General features: G+C 38.0%; 1 protein-coding gene across 1 annotated transcript in view; it reads left to right on the top strand.

Annotated features, from left to right (window-relative positions):
* Positions 1-23398, top strand: part of EXOC4 (exocyst complex component 4) — a 233933-nt gene that overhangs the window by 149884 nt on the left and 60651 nt on the right. The window contains exons 11-12 of the mRNA XM_072399059.1: positions 551-770; positions 17888-18024. Of these exons, the coding sequence (XP_072255160.1) occupies positions 551-770; positions 17888-18024 (357 nt within the window). The remainder of the gene's footprint in view (positions 1-550; positions 771-17887; positions 18025-23398) is intronic.

Genomic DNA, 23398 nt, shown 5'->3' with positions numbered 1-23398 from the left:
AAATCTAAGTAATGGTAAACTGCAAAATGTTAAATATATATTTTGGTTTACAGAGTGCAACTAGCATTGATTAAAGGCCATATATTGCTTTAAAACAGAACAACAACAGAACAGCTACAATTTTCAGGATTTTCTTCCATGCATGGACTGTATCCGTATACACCTAGTATAAGGTCTTGCATAATGAAGAATCCCCCCAAAAAAATAAACGTTTCTACTTTTCCTGATGTCTGTTGTTTTACATGTCTTGATTCATCCTGGCTCTCTGACATTGATGTATTGTTTCAGGCTGTATCTGATAGAGGAAAATGACTTATAAAGTGATTCTAATATGTCATTTTGTGTCAATTCATTTCAATGTGTTTTATAGCAGATGTTCACAGGTTGCAAAAACTATGTCTTCTTTTTATTAGTGCATTCCAGATTATTGCTGTTCCAGTGGTTATGAAAAAAATGCAAAATTTATGCCAAACACATGAAAGTTTACAATAATATTAGTCATCAGTAAAATTATACTTTAAAGATTTTTTTTCCTCTTTCTTACTTTTAGATTTATTCAAGAGATTGAACATGCGATTGGATTTGGACAAAATAAGCAATGTCCTTTGAGAGAATTTCTTACTGTGTACATCAAAAACATCTTTCTGAACCAGGTGTTAGCTGAAATCAACAAAGAAATTGAAGGGGTCACTAAAGTGTCCGATCCTTTAAAAATTTTGGCAAGTGCCGATACCATGAAAGTCTTGGGAGTCCAAAGGCCACTTTTACAGGTACACAAAATGTATCTCCTATTATCAACATATTTATAGTAGCTTTCAAGCTAAAACTTTTTTTCCTATTTCTTGTTCGAGTGACAAAAGGTGAAATCCTCAATTTTTGTTATAATAAACTTTTTATGTGTTAAAAAATGTTCTAACTCAAAGCACATTTCCCCTGACACACAAAAATAAAACATTGCATTGTATTGAAACATTAAAAAGTGTCATGTTCTGGTAAGACAGACATTAGTGTTACTGGGGAAATTATCAGTTAAAAATTATGGGAAAAAAGGCTGGTTTTGTCATTTCTGTTGCTTGATAAAGGGGACTGCTATGCCCCCAAAGCAGGTCAGATGGTATGAAACGCCAGTAAATGGATTTTCAAAGAACTGAGTGCTGGCATCTTGTTTACAAGGAGTATTGCGGGATAGTATATGGAAGATTTTAGCTTGATTTGTCGACAGAATGTGTGTTACTTGAGGGATTACTAGCTAAAAAATATAGGTAAAAAGCCTTGGAAAAAAATGTAGTTACCACATCAGAATAACTTGTAAGTGTTTTTCCTTGATACATTCTTGATCAATTTGAATTACCAAAATTCTAAATTATCATCATCATGACTCCAATCCCAACAATCCAAAAAATTTATATGGAATAGAATCCCAAAGGGGAGGGGGGCTGGTAGAAGTGGATGGTTACTTTTGCTTGAGGCTCCACAGCTGGACCAAACACCGGGCTAAATAGCAACTATCACAGAGGGGAATTTTTACGATCTACTTGAGCCTGAGATCCCGGACAACCACCTTCAGAAATGGGTAAACAGTAACCTGGATCCTCTACTCCACGGAAGCTCACAGAGTTCTTCACTTCATCGGATCATACTAGGCAAGATGGCTCCGGCAGACTTGCATCCAGACATAATAAGAGTACTGTGGTTGCACTCATTAGCTCCTCTGAAGGTGTCACTGTCCTAGGGGAAGTATGGTGGATCGGAATTGAATCTTGAGGAAGTGGACAAGAGAGGCAAAGGACAAAACCCCAATTACTTGGGAGCCCAGGCACATAATATTCATTGTGTGTTGGAACCCTCAATTCTCTCTTTAACAAGTTCCATTGAGGGAAATGTTCCCAAAACTGCTCACAGCTGCTAGGTTTTTGCAGGGAAGAGCAAAGAGCAGGCATATATTGAAAAGGGCTTGACACCCTTCTATCCATCACAAGAAAACTGCAGGCTCAATGCTTCTCTTCCTCTTTCTTTCAGGATCCAATTTTGACTGCAATATAGAAATTATGATTTTGGAATTTCAAGGTGCTTCAAGGGGGTCAAAAAGGTCTATGGAAATGACACTGTAGATTTTAATACAAATGTATGGTTGTTCTTAAAGAGTAAATTAAAAGGAGCAGAATATCTGATAAGTTGGAATGGACCTGTTTACGTTGATTCCTGTGTAAAACATTTCCCTGACAGTAACCCTTGTTCCCCTCTGATCGACAGACTGTGGTTGCATTTCTTCCTAGGCTGAAACATTGATTTTAAGGTCTCTGTGTAAACCTGCATGAGTTCTCATTTCTGCACATTCAAGCACTAATGCTGTAGCAGATTGTCAGCTGGAGTAGCAATCAATCGTTCCTCTGAAAAGTTTTTTTTACTGTTAGACATTTGTTTTAAACCTTTGCTCAGTTCAACTTGTTAATATATCAAAAATGTATACTTTTCACTTACATATTACTGTTTCAGTTACACGTAGGTACATTTTCTATTGCAATACTTCACATTTTTAGTCAAAATATATTCTGAAATGAAAATTAAAAAATGCTTACCTTTAGTTGCGCCGATCCGTCAATCCCACTGGAGCTGTCCTTTCCATATGGTCCCGCGTCATCCCAGTTTCTTGCTCCGCGCCGGGTGCCTCAATCTTCGGCGTTCTTCTTCCTTCTTTTGCCTACATCACCCGATCAGCTGTAAATACAAAAGGGAGGGGCTTTATTTTATTTTTTTAAGACATTTAAAGAAAAAAAATAAAATACATAAACAAAACACATTTTTACTATATCTACCCATCGATATAAATTGAAAATTGGGGTGATAGGTCTGCTTTAAATGTTCTGTAACAATTTCAGAAGAAAGTTCCCTATATTTTCAACTTAGCACAATAGTGAGCTATGTTGGAAAGTTCATTTTATCATATTGTTAATGCCTGGCACATATTTCGTATGATAAATCATGTTCAAATTCTAAAATACCATCTCTTGTAGTTTTAAAAAAAAATGTTATTTTAATAATTTTATATTAATATTTTGCATTCCATGTAGCCAGTCACTTGCCCTATAACATCTTCTGTTTTGGTAATTACTTAGTGTCTAAATATGATCGTGCAGCCCATGGGCAACCGCATTTGACTATGCTGCCAAATGGACTTTTTACAGAGTTAGCTTCTCTCATATTCCTCTCTACTACTACTCAGTCTGCACATTGAAGATGTGACTGATACTCATCTCTGTCAATTTAGAGTACTGAAGTGGGATGGCAAAAATCAATTAAAACTTAGAACAGGATCGAGTCATTATTAAATAAATTTTTTGATTAACATTTAAGAAAATGGTGTTTAAAGTCTCAGGTCTGCACCGTTTTTATGGCCATTATAGAAATAATGATCTGTTGTCAGTAGACAGAAAATTAAAGGGCTCTGGCATCAGTGGTGAGTAGAGGGAAAAACGCCCCTATGCCAGTTAAAAGCAATAAAGTCCTGGCATCATTAGTATTAGGAGCAGAAAATGTCCGGACAATCCCTATTCAGTGGGAGTAAAAAATATCCTGACGTTATTGGTGAACATGAGTTTAAAATGCCCTGGCATTGAAACTCAGTGAAAAAAAAACTACCCTGTTTCTAATATTCTCTGACCACATTTCCGCTGTGCTACATGTCATGGCAATAAAAGAATTAAAAAAGCTCATCGCTTTGTCTGCAGCTATTAAGTAAAGGAGGTGGTCCAGCTATCTTATAAAAATTAATCTGTTATGCCAACCATAGCACACATATATACAAAGCAAAGTTGGTCATTCCCATTTGAAGCTTAATGGGAAATATGACAAAGTATCCCTAGTTGCAAAAGTCACGAATAGGGTAGCGTCTCGTAGCCCGACATGTTTTGTCTGTTGGCTTCCTCATGGGATTTATGGAGAATGCTTTCTAGAAGATTTAAAGGGTTGAGCAACTAATACCAGTGATATATCAAAAGTAGATGAATATGTGTGGATTTGCTATGTAGTTTCTTATATAGATGCAGAAAAAAAAGAAAAAAAAGGCAACACAGAGTTTGGCAGACGGAGGTTCTGCTGTGTCACTGGTAAAGCAAACCCCTTTACCCATTACACATCAGCACCTATGCCTACTCTGCAAAATATGAACCCTCAATAGCTCAGTTCAAAGCCTTCAGCACCAGGTCATCGTGGTCAGGTAAACACTAGTCAGTCATAATCACTGTATTTCTTGATGTTTTTCTTGTTACTTTATTTTACTTGGCTTACCTCTTCCTTGCTAAAGTGCAGACGCATCTCCTGCACATGAGGGCAGTTCTGACTCTGGGCATGCCTACCCTAGCAAGCTTTATCAGCTTCACTGGCCAATCAGGAAATCATCCCTGGCTTTTAGCTAGCTCACACACTGAACTTAGTGTTTGTGCAACGTGTCTCCATTGTGCCAAGTTTTGTTGAGCTAGTTCCTGTTCACCTGGGGCCTAATTCAATGTTTCCCCTGTCCAGCTCCTGCATTAGCTCCTCATTGACCAGTCTGTTGGTTCCCAGCCAACTTTCCTGTGCTGTTCCAGTGTTCCTGTCTGTCTGTGGATATCCCTGAGTCACCTGTGCCACCTGTTGCTTCCAGTGTCTCCTGTGTTCCTTGTGCCCACATTGGCCGCTGTGTCACTAGAGTCTTGTCTCCTGGATCCCTGGCAATTGTCCCCTGGCGTGTGACCTGACCTCTCTTGCTTGCTGCCTGCCTCGACCCCGGCCTTCCTCGACTATCCTTCTGCTTTGTGATTTGGTACAGTGTTTTGCCCACCTTGGTGTGCCCAAGGACCGCAACCTGGCAGTAACCAGCAGCGCAACATCCTCACCATCGGAGGCTCTGGAGAAGACCTGGTTACTGCTTAGACCCTGCGCCTTGGCTCTTTTCAGGGCTCACACCACCTCCGTGCAAGCTGTAGAGCCCCCTAGTGGTCCTGTCTCTCCGTGCATCATTGTAGACCTCTTTTAGGAGTAGTTGTAGTCTGGTGGTTTTAGGGATTTAAAGTAAAACTGAACCAAAAAGGTTAAAATTTGCTATATTATAGGAAATAACTATCAATATTAATTTTGCCTAAGCATTACCCTGAAAGATGTACCTTTTGTCTGACATTCTTCTGAAAAATAGCAGTTTACTTCCTGGTACATGAGGATGCCTAAAGCAAAGCACTACCTCTACCAAGATGGCCACCTCCATACAGAAACACATTGTAGGAAAATGTAAGTCAGTATGGTTATGTGATGTCGCAAAGGCTTTGAAGGGTCCCGACTGTTAAACCATGGCCTTATGTTTGTGAATAAGAACACCGTAGGCTAGTTTGCCAGCATGAAATTATAATGTTTATTTTGCTGTGCTGTTCTTTGCTTAGAAAAGGTCAACTCACACATCTGCCGACAGTCAATGTTTGGAGACATTAGCTACTTTTGTCCCTCTTGTGTAATAAACTCTGATATAGGAGATCAAGCTGTCATTCATACGCCTTGTAGATGAAGAGAGCACACAATCTGCCATTCTTGTCTTCCATCTTCATTGACTAGCAGCTTAGATTTGCAGGCAAGAGAAAAGATTGCCTCCTTTAAATGAAGCCTGACATCATATCTAACCAGAGCTGATGAAACAGCAAAAGAAAAAGGCAATCTGAGTCCACAAAGATTTGATTTATTTCACACCTGCATCCATCCCAATATTTGTAGGAAGAAAATGAAGCCTCGTCTTGAACAATGTGTTGACCTAAGATGAGAAAATTGATTTGAGGAGTGTTGTTCCTACCTGCAGAAAATGGGGGGGGGGAACCATTCCTGGTATTTTGACCAATCAAACTTATTAACCCATGAATGGGAATTTCAGAAATACTAGTTTACGTTCAGCTATAGCTGTAAAATTCAAGGATATTTTTCTATTTTTTAGATGGCTTCAAGAGTTTTACCACTATTCTTTTTTTTAAATTTACAAAGGCAATTAAAAAATGGATTTTCAGCTAACTCATTTATTTTTTATTTTTTTTTTTTTTTTTAGTTATTGTTGTTTGTGTTTAGCCCAGCATGCCATACCTGTATTGCTTATGTGATATAGAAATGAAATCTAGGATTGTCTTTGATTCGTTTTAGTAAAAGTCAATATTAAATCCATAGAAATTATGTATAAATCCAAAAAAATTAATTCTGTATTTTTGACCAATGTCACTGTTGTCTTGTTTGACCAGTGTCACTGAGACTGAAAATAAGGGAAGATATAACATCCTGGGTTGCCCCCTGATGTAACAAGGTGGAAGTATTTGTGGGACTACAAGTGTCCTGAAGGGTTAAAGAATGACAAAACACTCAAGCACTGCTTAATTAAAAGTATTTTTTTTTATTGGATGCGTACAATGGTCAAAAACAGCAACAGTTCCAGCAGCAAGATCACACAACTCAGTTTATCCCAGGAAGTTCCTATTTTTATATTATTTAACTGAGAAGAGTCAGGCAGGGTGAAGCTGACATTTTCTTTATGCATATCCAGAAAATGTCAGCATCAGCACCCAATTCTATGATAACTGGAGTAAACAGTTATAGACTGAACTCAACCAATCAAATCGTTTTATGACCCTTGTTGGCTCATTTTGACCAAACCTCTTTGTTACATTAAAATGTGAAAACAGGAGTTAATCCCAAGAAATACAGGCCCACAATATAAACAAAAATTTCTATGCAAAAAAAATAGGATCACTTTTTGCATCAAAAAACTGACAGAATTAGAATGCTAGGGGGGTTAACTTAATAAAAAAAGATTATCTCTAAGGTGGCTCTCTAGATGAATAATCAGACCTCACTGTTCCTGCTACAAGTGAGAATTGTTGAACAAATGTCTCGCTTCAGAGAGATTTTTGCCTATTAAAAATGTGTTTAACACCAGTCTATAAATATCTCCAAAGCATAACTTGCTCGGCAAATATTCATTGAATTGATGCGAATTACCCAAAAAATAATTCAGATTATAGTAGCAAATAACGTTCAAAGTACAACTTACTAAGTCAATTTTAAGAAGTACAGCGGAGGTACAATAATACTGGTATTTGTTATTACTGTTTATTGCATGTTTGCAAACACATTTTTAAAGCACCAACATGTAGATGAGAATTTTATTGTAATACTTCATACAACAAGTTCTACGTTGCTGTTTACATTATGAAAGCAGAGGGATTTCCCCCTCAGTTTTTACCACCATGGCAGTAAAGAAAGAAGGGGGGAAGTCCTCCCCCCAAAAATTGAAAAAAAAAAAAAAACACTTTTCAATTATATTAAAGGTAAAATCGCTCTTTTATATAATGTTAAAAATGTGGTGATGCTTTACTAGATTTATGCAAATTAGGACAGGAAAGTCAGTGTCCCCTTTTCATCACTGCCCATATTCTTAAAAAAAATCAAATGGCATCGTGTCCATCAAAAGGCAACTCCCTGATACACATGACTGTACCCTTCCAGTACCTGAACCTCATTTTCTTTTAGTGAGCAGAGTTTATGTTCTTTATAACATTCTTTATTTTTGAAAAAACAGTTTTAAAAACATAAACAATACAATTTCCAATCGGGATGGAAAGGGCTAGGTATGGGAAACAAAATCCAGCATGTTACAAATTGTAAAGAAATCCATTGAAAAATGTGGTGAAAATATATACAACACATCAAGTTAGCATTTAAATTTACATAAGGGAAGGGACAAGTCCCCAAAATGGGATTGTTCAGCAATGAAAGAAACAGAAAACCCAAATAATAACAAACAGTAGAGAAAACACCCTCACCCTGAGTAATTCGGTTCCAGGTGGAGCCTAATGTCCTAAGTGTCTGAAGCCACATACCCACAGTGGGTACTGATGTTAATTTCCATACAAAGGTATACAGGCGTTTGTTACCTCTATAAGATGTCGGAGAATAGAGCTCTTCTAGTTCTTATCCAAAACAGTATTGTGATGCAGTAGGAAAAACTTGGGGTCTACTGGTACATTGTAAGTGGTAACCTTCTGTATGAGACCCCTCACCTGTTCCCAATATGGGCCCAGCAACGGGCATGACCAAAAAAAATATAGCATTGTGCCCTTTTCCTGATTGCACCGCCAACACCTCTCTGAAACTTCGGGGAAAAAGCTATGTTGCCGCTGTGGTGTCCTGTACCACCGTGAGAGGATCCTAAAGCTCAATTCTTAATACTTACTGCTTGTGGAAGACCTGTGAACAGTAGAGAGAATCTTGCTTTTTTGCTCAGCCTCTAGAGTGTACCCAAGCTCCGCCTCCCATGCCTGTAAATTGGAGGGAGAGAAATTCTCTGGGGTTCAGTTAAGTACAGCATATAAATAGGACAGGGAGTGTCTAGGAGGGCCACTCTCCTAGATGGGAGCGAATGGTCTGTAGCATGGAGATGCTGAGGGCCGCTGATTTAGAGTAGTTGATTTTAAAACTAGACACGGCACCATACTCCTGTATCATTTTGATGATGCTCGGCAAGGACGTGGTGGGATTAGAGTTTATGTTCTAATGATGCCATAGTGATCAAATTCTGGGGGATGGTAGCCACAAATCTACCTCCCTGAGCCTAGGAACTGTATGGGGGACGTAGTCTGCAGGTCTCGGCCGGTGCATCCCCCAGCACGGTCCTTTTCCTGACCCTGCTCGGGGTTGCACCGACTAGAGCCGCAGACCCCCAACATTTTCTCTCGAACCACCGGTTGGCGACCGCTGCTCTGGATGACAGCTGAGTACAGAGCAGCCTCACTGAGATCCGTGCAAAGCATTGGAGCTGCAGATGGTAAGTGGGCGGGCATGGCAGCTGGGCTCAGCAACCAGCTAAAACCTTCTGGGGAGAACTATGCAAAGTTACCTTTGTGACCGTAGAAATGTTGACATGTACAGCAATTGTAGTCTGATGTCAACTGTTCATATTTTATTTTACTACATCAAAATAACTGGCTTACTTTATTGTACTTCAGCATCATTGCTGTTTCTGCTCTACATTTTTTAGAATAAACTGATATAAATAAGTGGCACAAAACATGTATTTGAATTGGCTGCATAAATTAGGGTGGATTATCCTTTGCTCTAATGCTTTGATCTTAAAGTTACAGATGAGCAAATGTTCAGATGAGTGTTACAGTTACAGATAAGTTCTTGTGTTACTTTGTGTGGGTATTATGGCTAAAATCTCATTATGATTACTCTTTAGATACCTTTTACCACAGAAAATAAAGAAGACATGTAAAATTACACCGGGGAACGCATTTTATGTTGAGTTGGATCCTACACTTGTTTTTACTAATTTTTGGGTGGTAAATCCAGAAATGACCCGTTTTTTGCTATCGCATCCAGTTTTTAAGGTACAGGGTACCTTCCATTTTTGTCAAAAAACAATACACATTTTACATACAATGAAAAAATAATGAAATGATACCTTGAATGTACTGTATATTTAAATTTCTTTTGTTCATAAAAAACATTTATTGTTACTTTGACATTTTTTTTTACAGTAAAACATTTGAAAATAATCAGGTGAGCGGTTAAGGAAAAAATTTACGCTTATAGCTTTTCCTGGAGTGTTCAGTGTTAGGACAATCCCGCCTGATGCTCCAACAATAGTCAGCCATCATATGTACATCCCATCTACCCTGATATTGGCCTTCCATGAGCTTCAAATCTTGGTGGAATCGCTCACCTTGCTCATCACTGACTGCACCAAGGTTTTCCGGGAAGTTAGAAAGATGGCTATGCAGTAAATGCACCTTGATGATCATATTGCAGCCAAGCATTTTGTAGCTCTCCAAGAGTTTCTGGACAGTTTCTGTGTAATTTTTTGCTCGTATGTTTCCAAGAAAGTCCTTGACAATGGCTTTGAATGGTAACCAAGCATTCTTTTCCACTTCTGACATTGTCCTGATGAAATGTTCATTTTTGATGAGCTGCTGAATCTGTTGACCATCAAACACATCGGCCTTTATTTTTTCAAATGACAGGCTAGGAAATGTCAAAATGATGTACTTATGTAACCGTCTCATTCAGTTGGCAAAGCTTTAATGAACTGCTTTATCAGACCCAGTTTCATGTGCAGAGGTGGGAATATAATATTCTTTCTATCAACAAGTGGCTCATGTAGAATGTTTGGATCACCCGGTTTTAAGGCATATCTATCTTGGGAGCCAATTCCTTTCCACCCAATGCCTCTCGTGAGCTCTGCTGTCCCACATGCACAGATAACAGGGATACTTGGTGTATCCGCATTGCTGACCAAGAAGGAAGCATACCATTTTAAGGTCAACAGAGATGACCCAATTGTGTTGGTGATATTGCAACAACTCAATGACTCTCTTTATATCTGCATATTCTTCACAAACGGGCCAATTGGGACTGACAAAATATATTGCCATTGTGAAGAAGGACACACTTTAAGCTCCACTTTGAGCTTTCGATAATTAGTCGCCATTCAGTTGAGTTATAGATTGGAATTACACAAAGCCACTGTCAGTTCTAAAGTACTGCAGAAATGCAATTTCTCTGGTTCGAAAGTATGATACCTTTGTTCCTTTTTCAAGTAAGTTTTTCTCACGCAATCTTGATGCTAGGTGTTCTAAAACTTTCTACGATAGTCCTAAATCACGTGCCAAATCACTCAACTCATACTGATCAAATCTCTTACGAACAGAGTCCTCTTCAATTTCAAACTCTTCGTCATTGTTGTCACCTAGTTCATCACCATAATCATGTTCTTCAAGAGAGGGTAGTGTAACGAAAACCGGCACAGGGATCTGAATGAGCCACTGGACGTATAGCCGATGGTAGACTAGGATACTTTGTTACGTTTATTTTTCTTGTTTTATCCTAAAGTTTTCACTTTACAAATGTAACAGTCACTGAAATAATCTCCTGGCTCCTGCCAAACCATAGGTATGCCAAATGGCATCTTATCACGTGTTCCCTTTGTCCAGATCCGTAAACCCTCAACACACTGTTTGCACACCTTATGAGGGGCCCAAGACTTATCTTGATCACCAATTTTAACTTTGAAATATGCCAAATAGGCTTGCTGTGTGTGCTGATGTTAACCCTTTGACTGGGAATGGTGCCACTGGAAAAACTGCCACAGATATAAAACATGAACCAGGGTTGTTTAGGCACTTACAATGAGAAACAACAGAGCCAGACATGATCTGAAAGAAAGGTAATACATGTGTAGGTAGAAAAATAAATTTTGCTTATTCACTACGTAGAGCAGCGAGCAGAGGTCACAACCTCTGACCACACTGTCTTACGTGTAAATGAATAGCCTATACAAATTCACGCTACAGTAATCACATTAATATAAGCGGTAGAGAAAAAACCTGACGTGATAAAAAAAACTAACTGCACTTACAAAATCAGCATACATATTTTAGTGTAAATAAGCTTAAAAATTATGTCAACAAAAAATGTGTTCAAAAATGTTCCCCAGTGTTATCAAAAGGTGCTTTTGCTGCAGTACTTACCTTTTTTTTTCTGAGGCTTCTAGTCTTAACTGCCTGACAGTGTCCTGCAATATACCATCTATGAGATCAGGCTGTCGGGGCCAGCCCGATAAAGGTGCATTCCCGTGTCTTCTTGGTTCATGCAGGAACCTAGGTATCGGAAGCATGTATTATTTAAAATAGGATGGAATAATACAGAGGTAGTTTAGTACCCCAATATATGTAATGTAACAGTCACCTCTAATCTTCTTGTAAGCAAATACACACAATGCTGCCAGACACAGAGTGTTTGCTCTGGGTGCTTCCATCTTCAATCTTCACCTCCGCCGCCTTGTTCGGTCTTCTTTCTCCGTCACCCGACCTCGGACTGTGCAGGTGCGAGATCGGGTGACTTAGCCACTTTGAAGGGGGAAAAAACAGAGAGCCAATCTCCCTGCTCCTAGGAGGGAGAGCAGAAGGAGCAGCAGAGCCTCTGGGGATTGGCTTAATGGCCTAATTAAAAAAAAATTGGCTGCTTGAGAAGAGTGTGGTACAAAAAGCTTGTGACATCTGCCGCTATCTTTCCAAGATTCAAATGTATTCGGCCATCCCATTTTTATATTTGCCTTTTTATTGAACCTCTTAACTTTGTATTCCTTAGGTATTGGGTTTAATTTAAAGAATGCAGTATTGGGTACTATATATGTATAAGTTTCAGCGTTAGTGCGTTAGTTTGGAGTTATGTTTGTTTTGTGTATTGCTTCCTGTTTGTTTTTGATTAGAGAATGCAATCAGGTCTTTGAATTGACCCCAGTTCTAGTGTAGAGCTTTGTAAATGCAAAGAGTTCCAGTTTATTCTGTCTGCCAGCATCACTGCAGAGATCTACTGAGACAACTTCAGTATTTCGCAATGCAGCTTTTTACAGCAGTCTGCCCACCCTGGATGGCAGGAGAGTGTGATAAGGCAAACTGCTGATTAGTTTAAGTTAATGATCAGCAAATAACTCTGTAATGTAATTTTTAATTGGAATAAAGTGTTATTTCTGATGCTTTTGTACTGTTTTTAGATAATTTTGTTTTGTTTAGAAATGAAAAACACTTAATGACTTATGGGCTGAAGGAGTCTAAGAGGCATAGAAACCCTTCAAGCACTCTTTTACATTCACTTTATTTTTGCTTGTTTGTTTTCTACTGAAAATGCAAAAATATTAGTTTCTTTTCCTGCCAAGATATAATTTATCAAGTTACTTCTCATCACTTTCTCTTGTCATTTTGTGTCATAGTAATTGGCCTTTCTATTTTGCAGCAGCCTTTTTTTAAGGGTTGTGTTTCCAATAATCCATACAGAATACCAATACACCTTGTGCTTCTATCCTTTATACTTTAAACCTGGTACGTCCACTGATGATCACTGCTAACATTGAAGGGTTACAAAGTCATTAGGCTGGCACAAAAATCTAAGCGATTTTTTCCTCAAGTGATTTAACTTAGGATAATTAAATGAGTAAATAACAGATAAAATGTAAGTATTTATAATGATAATTGCACCTGGAAACAGGTATCTTGTGTTATTGGTTAACTCATAAGTCTAAAATAATATATAGTGTGTTTGCTTATCCTTTTAAATCTATTTTATCTTTAAAACGCACACATCCTGGCTCATTTCTGGCTTATTGGAGGTGAGGTAACTCCTGCACACACGAACAGGTGGGATAACATTAGTGGTCCAACATTGGTGGAGAAGGGACAGTCTAGGTCCCTGAAGAAGTTCAGGTACTCCCTGGGTTACATACAAGATAGGGACTGTAGGTTTGTTCTTAAGTTAAATTTGTATGCAAGTCCGAACAGTTACATTATTTTATTAAATGCAATTGGGACAGATGTTTGTCTCAACATAATATTAGGCAGTGAGGTGTCAGGTACTGTATAAAATCCTCAATGTGAGTTACAAACAAAGCCAAAAAAAAAAAAGTTAATGGTGCCTAGGCATTCATTAACTTCTGGAGCACGCTGTGCTTTGATATGCAAAAAGAACCAGCTGCAAAGTTTGTCTTGATCAATAAAGAGTTACAAGATGTTACAGATCAGCTCAGCTCCTAAAATCACCCACGTCATCACTTGCAATTAGCAAAAGATTTCTTCTGCAAGTCATGCAAACCGCCCCCTCCCCGGTTCAAGCCTCCGTCCTGCACAGAGTGAGCGGGGAAGCCCCATTCGCATTTAGGAGTCGTCCATATGTCGGATGTCCTTAACTTGGGGACAACCTGTAGTAAAAAGTAAGGTAGTCGGACAAAGCACCAGCTAGAGCTGGTATCACACAATTACATATTCCATAGCATAAACGAGTGCTGTTCATACCTGCACATTATGCACATATTTGCAGAAAGGGACAGAGGATGTCCCTTCTGCAATAAACCATCCTACCTGCTTGATCCTTCCAGGTATCTGTCAAAATCTGAGCTTCGCAATTTCGGCTTTGGTTGCAAGGATATCCAGCAATTCTGGCCCAATGGGGATGAAAGATCTCCTGTGTGCCCTGCGCAGGATTTACATCATCCTGACCCAACCAATCAAGATGGCCAAAGATTCTTCTGCTAGAGGAGAAGAAAGAAGAAAATGGCAACAGCCTGGAACATAATGGAACAGTGACAGGTGAGTATCACAGGTTTAGTTTAGCTTTCAAGAAATGTAAAAAGCTTTGTTAAATAACTACTGTACTGAGATAAAAAGCTTCTTTAAATATCTACTGTACTTAGATAAAATTAAGCACTGTGATGCTTTGCTTTCTAGAACATAATCACTGTTTTGATACACTTAACTAATTTTATTATAACTAATTAGTAATGCAGTAGGTCCCTGGCAGTGTAGGAGTTATAACAATTTTATTAGCTGAATCAGAAGTCCCCATCTCCCAGCGAGTGCTAGTAGGAGGACAGTGGTAGCTGAGTCAGCTCAAGTTGTCACTGTATAATGGATGATTAGCCGCAGCCCTTCCCTACAGACAGGTGAAGCTGCATGGAGCAGAACATTCCTGCTCTTCCAGGCTGCCACAAGTAGAAGCCTTTTGCAATGCTGACAAGTTGATTTATTGATGAGCATCTCTTGCCTAATGAGAGCTGCCACCTCGGGTCACTGGAGCCCCCTGCTGAAGAGACCCTGTCACTGACAACTGTGGGAATGAGTAATGTTCAGTAGTGTCTCGCTGGGGATTTAATGCTTCTTGTCATTCCAGGAAGTAACTATAGGTAACTAGAGAATAAAACACAGATGAGACAACTGTCTTTGCAACTCTTGTTGTGTATCCAACACTTCTAACTTGATCTCAGAAGTCTTGAGTTTTAAGTATGATACAGAAACCCTGAGAAAACATTTACTGGTTATAATGATGCTTTATCTAATAAAGCTGTGTTTTGTCAGCATAGTTCTGTTTCTGGTACTAGATAGGTACAACATTGCTTTGAAATATAATTTATGTTGACTGCGATTGCTTGTTTGTGTAGTATTTTGCATTTGTGTCTAGTTGTTGATTTGGCATTAAATGGATACTGGGAAATCATAATGAATTGCATAAATGCTATGTTTATATTTAATATGGCGGAATATTTACAACATTGTTTTAAGGCAATATGGTTTTCATAAATCCCTGTCCCAGTATGGCTTATCCATTTTTTTTATTGTGTATTTTGGAAAGGGTAGGGTGGTCTTATACTTTAGTGCTTCTTAGCCTTACATAACACATACTTATTGGAGGAGGTGGGAGTGAAGGGATGACATAATTAAAAAAAACTGCTGCTCTTTGATGTTCAGTCACATAATGGAGTAGGATAGCTAACAATAAAGGCATGAGTAGCCATTTTCCTGTAGTCAAATTAAATAGGTGAATACTATTACAGTTTTGGCAAGTAGATTGATTTGTTGAACTTTTAAAAGGTAGTAGTTAGTTTAAAAGAAGCTCTGTATATGTTACTTGTATTTTTGTATACCATACCTTGCCCTCTGTTTGTTGTATTTGTCTGAAACCTAATAAAACTTAATTAAAAACAAAATTAGGTGTGAATATGTCTTTACCTACCAAAAAGTCGCCAACCCTCAAATATTCCACCACTAAAATGTGGATAAAGGGTATAGAGGGAGTGTTTCTGTCCTAAATTATTACCAGTTGATAATGAAAGAGACCAGAGTAGGACAGAAAAAGAGTGGCTGCTGGTTAAAGGAAACCCCCATTATACCATCTATTGAAAGCCTAGCACAAGACAAGGCTTTCAAACTAGACCACTGGGGTCCGGGTAGTTGAATCGTATGTTAATAGAAGTATAGATTCAGAACAGCCAGTCCCCCAACAATCTAGGTGAAAAAGTGAGTTTCGTTAAGCCTTTGCCTTTCCTGCCCTCATATAAATTTGAGAAGTTTGTTCTAGATGTTTTGAAGAACACCTGTTGGTTATAGGGATGTGAATGGTATTAAAAATTATTAAGGATACCAGTCAATATATTAATTTTTCTGGTATCTGTCTTCTTGAATCAGGATGGTAGAGTGGCAGACCATTTAGCTAAATACCTTATACTGGAACAAAAGAGAGGAGGATGTTTTTCCCAATACAGTGTCTAAAGTAAGGATGTTAAATGAATCTTTAAATATGTATTTAAAGCACCAATGAAAAGTATAAATTTGTTTCAGTAGAAGAGGATCTGCATTTTTTCTATTTAATGCCAGCAACTTGTCATGATTCATGGACAAGCCAAAGGCATTAGAAAAAGAAATTATTGGTCTTAAGCAAGCTTTTATTTTCTTTAATTAAAAAAAGGTACTTAAAAGGTACTCCAAAGAAGGGCAGTGGAAAGTGGAAATGTGAGGATAAATGACGTATACGTTCAGGTCTTTCATTAGGTACACAAGCCTAAGTATGGATTTCACAAAACAAGGTATAGGGAACTATTTCTTGCTAATATGTAGTACGGGGTCGGCAAAGTTTTATGGCAACTAGGCCATTTATGGGGTGGGCAGGAGTACACTGGGCCGGACCCGCCCTAATGGCTCCACTCACCACCAGGGAACGGCCCCTGATGTGAAACGCCTCTCCTCCGTATCAGGAAGTATCAGGGCCGGCCGCGGTAAATAGGGGAGCAACTGCAAGGGGCTCCGGTAGTACCTAACTCCCCCTGGCTGATCCATCGGCAACCCGCATCTCCGGAGCCGCGGGTTGCCGGCCGGCATCAGGCCAGGTCGGCCAGGGGGCATTAGGCCGGAACGAACTACCGGCTAGGCCATATCTGGCCTAAAGGCCGGAGTTTGCCAACTCCTGACCCACAAAGTATGACACGTTGGTGTGTAAAATGGAACTGATGTCTGCAATAATATTTTTTTTAAATAAAATTCCACTCTTACGTGGAACTAAAGTCCCACTTTGAAAATTTTAGATAAGCAGGTGGCTACTGCAGAAAGGGATTGTCGATGTCCCTTCTACAATATATGTTCTTAACCGTCTGTTCCCTGCCCAGCGCTCAGATTTTACTCTGAGTTGTGCATGCTGGAAATAGATAAGCTCTTGCGCATCAAGGATCGGCCAAGCAAGATCTTCAAAGATCATGAAAGAAAAGAGGAAGGTAGATTTTGACGCCCTACTATAAACAGGAAAAGGGGAGTATTGTGGGTTTACCTTCACTTTACGTTAATCTATTGCCTTTATGGTCTCATAAAAGCCTCATTTGCCTTTCCTTAATAATAAATATTCCATTACTTTTTGACTTTGGGGCATTAAATGGATTTATAAGGGCTTTTAACAATGTTGTGCAAATGTAAATTTGTTATAAATTTGCTATTTTTATTCTTTTAAACCTGTTACTTCACATCACCACTATAAATGTGTTTGTAGTTCCATCAAACCAGTTACAATTTCTCCAGTACCATTTATTTTCTTACATCCTACTGTAGTACAAAAGCATCTGCCCCAGAAATTGTTTATTTTTTATATATATTTTTGTTTTCAACCAAAGATAAAAAGTCCTTCTAAGTTCTATATTCATAAAAGATGTACTGGGAGGGCTTACTGCAATTTCTTGAAAAGCTAGTTGGAAATTTATGGATGTACGTATGATGTTTGTCAGCCAGGGTGATAGAATTATTGGACATGTGAACACATAATTCACAAGTTGAAGGAAGAATCAATCATATTGAAAGTTGTTAGAATGAGATATAATCGAGTTTAAGGGAATGTTGTGAATTGGAGGAATTCCAGCATTGTTTATGAGATATGTAGTACAGTGGTACAGTATAGTTTTCATACACAAGTTTCCTCTTATTTAGAAAAGAATATTCATAAATAAAAAAGGATGTTTTACATATCCTTACAAACCAAGTCAACAGGTCTTTCCACAGCTTACTTATTTTATTTTCTCTTCCAGAGCACCGTTATTGTGGAGAAGAGCATTCAAGATCTAATGAACCTTATGAGGGACTTAAGTGCTTATTCAGATCAGTTCATGAACATGGTTTGTGTGAAACTTCAAGAATATAAGGACACCTGCATGGCAGCATTCAGGTAATTGATGTAGCAGTCTTTTACTCTTCCATTGGATCACAAAATGTTTTAAAACAATAGTCTTGGCACACTTTATGTGAGTACACCAATACTGTCATTATTACCTATACTGTAAAAGATTAGTATTTTTGCTTTATTGAGGTCAGGATGAAGAAACCCTTTCCCAGCATTTCACCACTTATTTATTTATTTCTAACAAATGTTTAATATTGCAAATTTACATTATAGCATTGTTACTTACACATCTGTTAATGCTCGTTCTGGAGAGGGCATTAGTAGTGACAATCATTCTGCCTCCTTGATGAAAAAACTATTGCGATATATAGCCCTTTATGTTGACCTTCATTAACTTGCAAACAGAGCTGTAACCATAAGCATTGGGTACCACTGTGAAACAGGAAAGAAATCCTGTGTATATAATGGGCAGCTATGGCTGCCCGTGTATAATTTCAAATTGTACACAAAAAAAGAATTACTTATAGGTGGACCTATCAGTACTATTACAAGACTACATCAATACACTCCTGATATATAACAGTAGAAAAATTTTGTACTTTACACAACCTGTACAGTTTTTCACAAAATTAAATATTGTGTCATTAAAAAGAGTATCTTTTTTAACTTTCAAGTGACTTTTACTAAGTAAAGATAATGTCATCAGTCTGCAGGGAGGAGGGATCATTTCCATAGTCTTCCCCTCTCTAGTGATCAGCCTACAACTTTATAACTTTGCAACATAACAAAAGAGCTTCATAAATGTGTTAGATTATTGTTATTATTCAAACAATGTACGAAAGAAGGCATTGTTCTACAATTGTTTGTAAAAACTGGTGACAAACAATACCAAAAAGAAAGGATTTTCTCTGTAAGATCCAACAAATCCGTAAAATCTAGCGTGTATATAGTTGGCGAACAATCGGCCACTCTAGGAAGCATGTGCTAGTGGGAATAAAATTACGTGACGGTAAATTAATAGGATGTTCTATTTTAACCATATTAAAGCAGGCAAATTGCCTTATTTTTCCTCCTGCATTTAGACACTTGCATGTCTTCAGTGCTTGTGTACATGGTGGCTTTAATATGTTTGTGGTTGTTTAATGATTTTACATTTTTTTTTTGTATATGTGAGAATGTCGCCAACTTATTCTGCATTTAGGAGCAAAATTACAAACCAGAATCAAAAGGATTACTACATAAATATTATATAATGGTGTTTATGACAAATTAAAATTTGGAAAAATAGGACGAAGAAATTTACCTAAAAAGAGGGCATATTTTTTTCTTTGGTGCAGCCTATTGAGATTGAATTTATTTCAAATGCTTCAAATCATTACCAAACATCAGAAAAATGGTTCATATAAGGGTAATCTTATTTATTTTTATTGTAAATAGTCTGTTTACTTTCTATTAGAACTAAGGTAAAGTCTTTAAAAAAAGGAAATATTCCACTTGTCTTTTGATATATGTCCAGGGATTAGGCTCCCACTGTGTGATTTGGTAAAGTTGTTTGTGGTTTAGCTGTTTTTTTTCATAAACATAGACAAAAGACAAACTTAAGTATTATTATAATGCATTGCTACCACCATTAAATCCATTTAGTTATATACCAAAGGCAAATGCATTGATTTATGCAAGTTCATTATTTTTCTTACTTAAATACTCATTTAAGGTCTCTATCACATATTGACTTCTGCACAACTAAATCTTGATATCTTAAAATGGATTTGGTGTTTACTGTATCACTTGAAGCCTGCAGGTCCTAATTAGTTTCACATGCTGGATACTGGGAAAAAGCAATTACACACGCACATGGTACGGCCAATCTATATTTTGTAGTTTGTGTTCTGGATGAACACCAGTGTATCTAAAATGTTAACGCAGGCGAGTCTTGCCTCTTGTAGCCTCTGGTTCTCAAAGGACTGAAATTAAAAGTTAGTGGTGTTAGTGTGTTTTTAAATGTAAAAAAACAAATTATTGGTGATAGCTTTGATGATTGGATTAACTAAGTATGTGGCAAGCTGTGGTGCTAATAGAATATGGAGAATGCAAGCTGTACTCTCTCTGACATAGTAATCAGTCCTCACCCGCTTATCTCTTCATGTGGATAATATGCTCTCCGCAAATCACAGCACTTGTACTACATGGCTTGTGTTATGTGTTTATCTCTCTAGAAAGCTCTGTTGAAAATATATACCAGAAATAGTTTATTTATTGCTGTTTTTCATTTTATTTCATGGACTAAAATAAAATGTTATTAGTGACTTTAACAAAATGTGTATCATCAAAAATTCTTTTAATGCACATCACAGCTTTAAAGAAGCTGTAAAAAAAAAACTAAAACAATATTACAGAGCATTTAGTATAGTTTGAGAGGATGAAAAAAGTTAAAACATTCCCTAAGACCATTAGCAGCAAAATGTGAGTAAGAGAAATTATGCAGTAAATAGTACTTGTGAGCTATTGTCTGTAACAATGGATTTAACCACCTAACCGATAAGCCCGACCTTGGTACGGGCTAAAAAAAGTTACTATTTTCGATAACCCCGAACTTTTCTCACTGTATGTAAATACAGTGAGAAAAGTTTGGGTTTATCGATCACTTACCTGGTCCGGCTGCGATCGTCCATCCGTCGTGTTCCAGCGTCAGCATGATTGTGTGTTTCAAACATTTTTTATATTCATGATACCTACTAGAACCCTGTTACCTATTACCCAGGTAATATACTTTTATTTATATAGAGATTTAGTAATTGCACATTTTTATGTTTTTATTTGTTGAGAGAGAGAGGAGGATGGGGGAGCAGACACCTCTCTCTAAACTGTGACTGATGGTGTGTAGGAGTTTGTGCCGGATATAAGCCATTAAGGTAGGATTGGCACTAGCTATGAATGGAAATTTGTTGAAGTAAATGGATGGTTTTTGAATTGTAAATATTCGATTGAGGTTACATGATAGATCTTCCCTTTTTTAACTTTATTTTAGATGCATTGATTTGTTGGACATTGGACCTCTCATTGAGGTATAACAATTATGCTGGGTGTTGATGTCCAAGTTTGTTATCACTAATGTGCACATGTTTTTAAATACAATAGGATGGATGCTGTATGTTTTGGAGTTTGGACAATGGGTCACTGCAAATTTCCAAGCATGCCTTGTTAGTAAAGATGATAATAACTTGCAACTGTGAAATGAAGTTGTTTTTTGATAAACAAATTGCAAAGGTTAGCAATAACTTTAGGCCAACCATATCAGGTCACTTTTAGGCTGGGTCTACATGAACGATTTTAAAAATGCATATAAACGTTCCTACCACGTGTATATTTTCTTTTTTAAGCACTTTTATAAGCGTTTTAAAGCTTAACTTTAAAACGCTAAAAAACTTTTATAAACGCCTATGACGCGTTTTACCATGAATTGCCGCGATTTTACATAAGCGTTTATAAAAGTTTTACTTTTAACCCTTTCAGGGAATGAGTACAGGGGTACAAAAAAACCTTACTCATTCCCTGAAAGGTTTAAAATGTGGAAAGAAGTTGGCTTTAATTGCAGCCCTAGAGGAGCTGTGACATGTGTTCTGTATCTGTAATACATGTCACAGCTCCTCTAGAGCTGCGGGAGTGATCAGGGGAGCGGAGCTGTCAGCATAGTAAAGCTCCACTGTCTGCTCTGCTCCCTGATTGGCTGAGGAAAGGGAAATCCTGATAATGCTTGAGCTGTCATCAGGGTTTCCTATTTCCCAGCCAATCACAGAGCACTTGGGGTGAATGGGGAGGCTTGTCCTCATTTAACCCCTAGTGCCCTGCGATCCCTCACTGTCAGGAGGATTTCCAGGGCTGTGCTCATGTCATGATTGCAGCCCTGGAAATCATCCTGTCATTGGGATAACCTGTAAAAAAAAAAAAAAGTTTTGTTACACAAACACACACATTTAATAAAATAATTTAACATTAAAGCCTCGTCCAATTTTTTTTACACATTTTAACCCTTTCAGGGAATGAGTAAGGGGTTTTATGTACCCCTGTACTCATTCCCCAGGGTGGAGTGGTGGAGATCTTGGAGTCTCCTTAATAAAGGGGGCTTCCAGAGTCCAAAGTCATGCTAAAAACATTGATAAAAGCCCCCATTGTTTTCAATGGAAGCTTTCATAAAAGCTTAAAAACGCTTGAAAAAGCATCTATTGAGTTCAATGGCAGCGTTTTCAAACGTTTTCATGCGTATTCCCGCGTTTTTTCGCGTTGATCCAGCGGTTTGATTTTTTAAACGTTGCAAGCAACGTTTAAGATGACGCTCAAAGATGTGTCTGAAGGAAACGTCCTGGTGTAGAATAGCCCATTGGAATGCATAGGGACTTCACACATGGGCTTTAAAAGCCTCAGGTTAAACGCTGGGGAAACAGTCAGTGTAGACTAAGCCTTTACCAAGGGTAGAAATATACATCAGCGCATGTGAAGGTCTTGATAGGAGTTGATACAAATAAATATAGAAAATTTAGGAGTAGAGCACAAATGCATCACTTTAGTACACAAGATGTTGTGTAGTACACAAGATGTACATGTTATATGCACTATTAACATTAGTGTTTTTGCACAGTTAATGGCCAGTTGATAGCTGGTGTTTCTATATTTAAGTTAACGAATATCCTTATATTTGAGTTTTGGATTTGATTACACATAGGTGCAATCATTTTTATATTAAGCGATTTTTAAAGGATTCTGTTGTTAAGATTCTCGATATCTGATTACAGAGAATCCAAATACTTGCTTCAAATGAGGTGCCTCCTTCTTACTGTCATTCCTCCTTAAACCTCTGTGTATCTCCCGGCTAAAAAGTTTCAACATGTTTTGGATTGAATTGATTATTCTATGTAAGTGAAAACATTTTGGGGGGAATTCTGTTTTTAGCTATGATAAATCCAAGATTAGGACATGCGCATGAAGACACCTAGAGGCTTCTGGGATGCGTTTTTTTTTTTTTTTTTTTAAAGGGTGTTGCACCTAAAAAAATATTAACATTTTTCCTTACATAAAAGGGTTGTGTACCTACCTTTTTTGTAAGTGAAAATGTTGAGTTTATGGCCGCTTTAACCCCAGATTGAGCCTTGCACAGTCATTCATGCTTCTCTCCTGTACTGAAATTGCTTACTCTGCTTTCACTGCATAGGGCTAGGTTCACACAGTTTTCAGTTGCAGCAACCTAAGCCTAAGTACACATGTGCATGACTGCACGATTCATGAACGAGTGCTGTACATACAGCAGCGTTGTGCTTTATGGTCAGGGGAGGGGGGAGAACGATGGTGCCGCACTCTCTTCCCTTTATTTGCATTACGATCGTTTGTCATCCATCGTTTGAGGCTCAGCCAGGACAGACGTTCG

This window comes from Pyxicephalus adspersus, chromosome 2 (genome assembly GCF_032062135.1).
Source record: "Pyxicephalus adspersus chromosome 2, UCB_Pads_2.0, whole genome shotgun sequence".
Lineage (NCBI taxonomy): Eukaryota > Metazoa > Chordata > Amphibia > Anura > Pyxicephalidae > Pyxicephalus > Pyxicephalus adspersus.
This window is presented reverse-complemented; position numbering and strand designations above follow the sequence as displayed.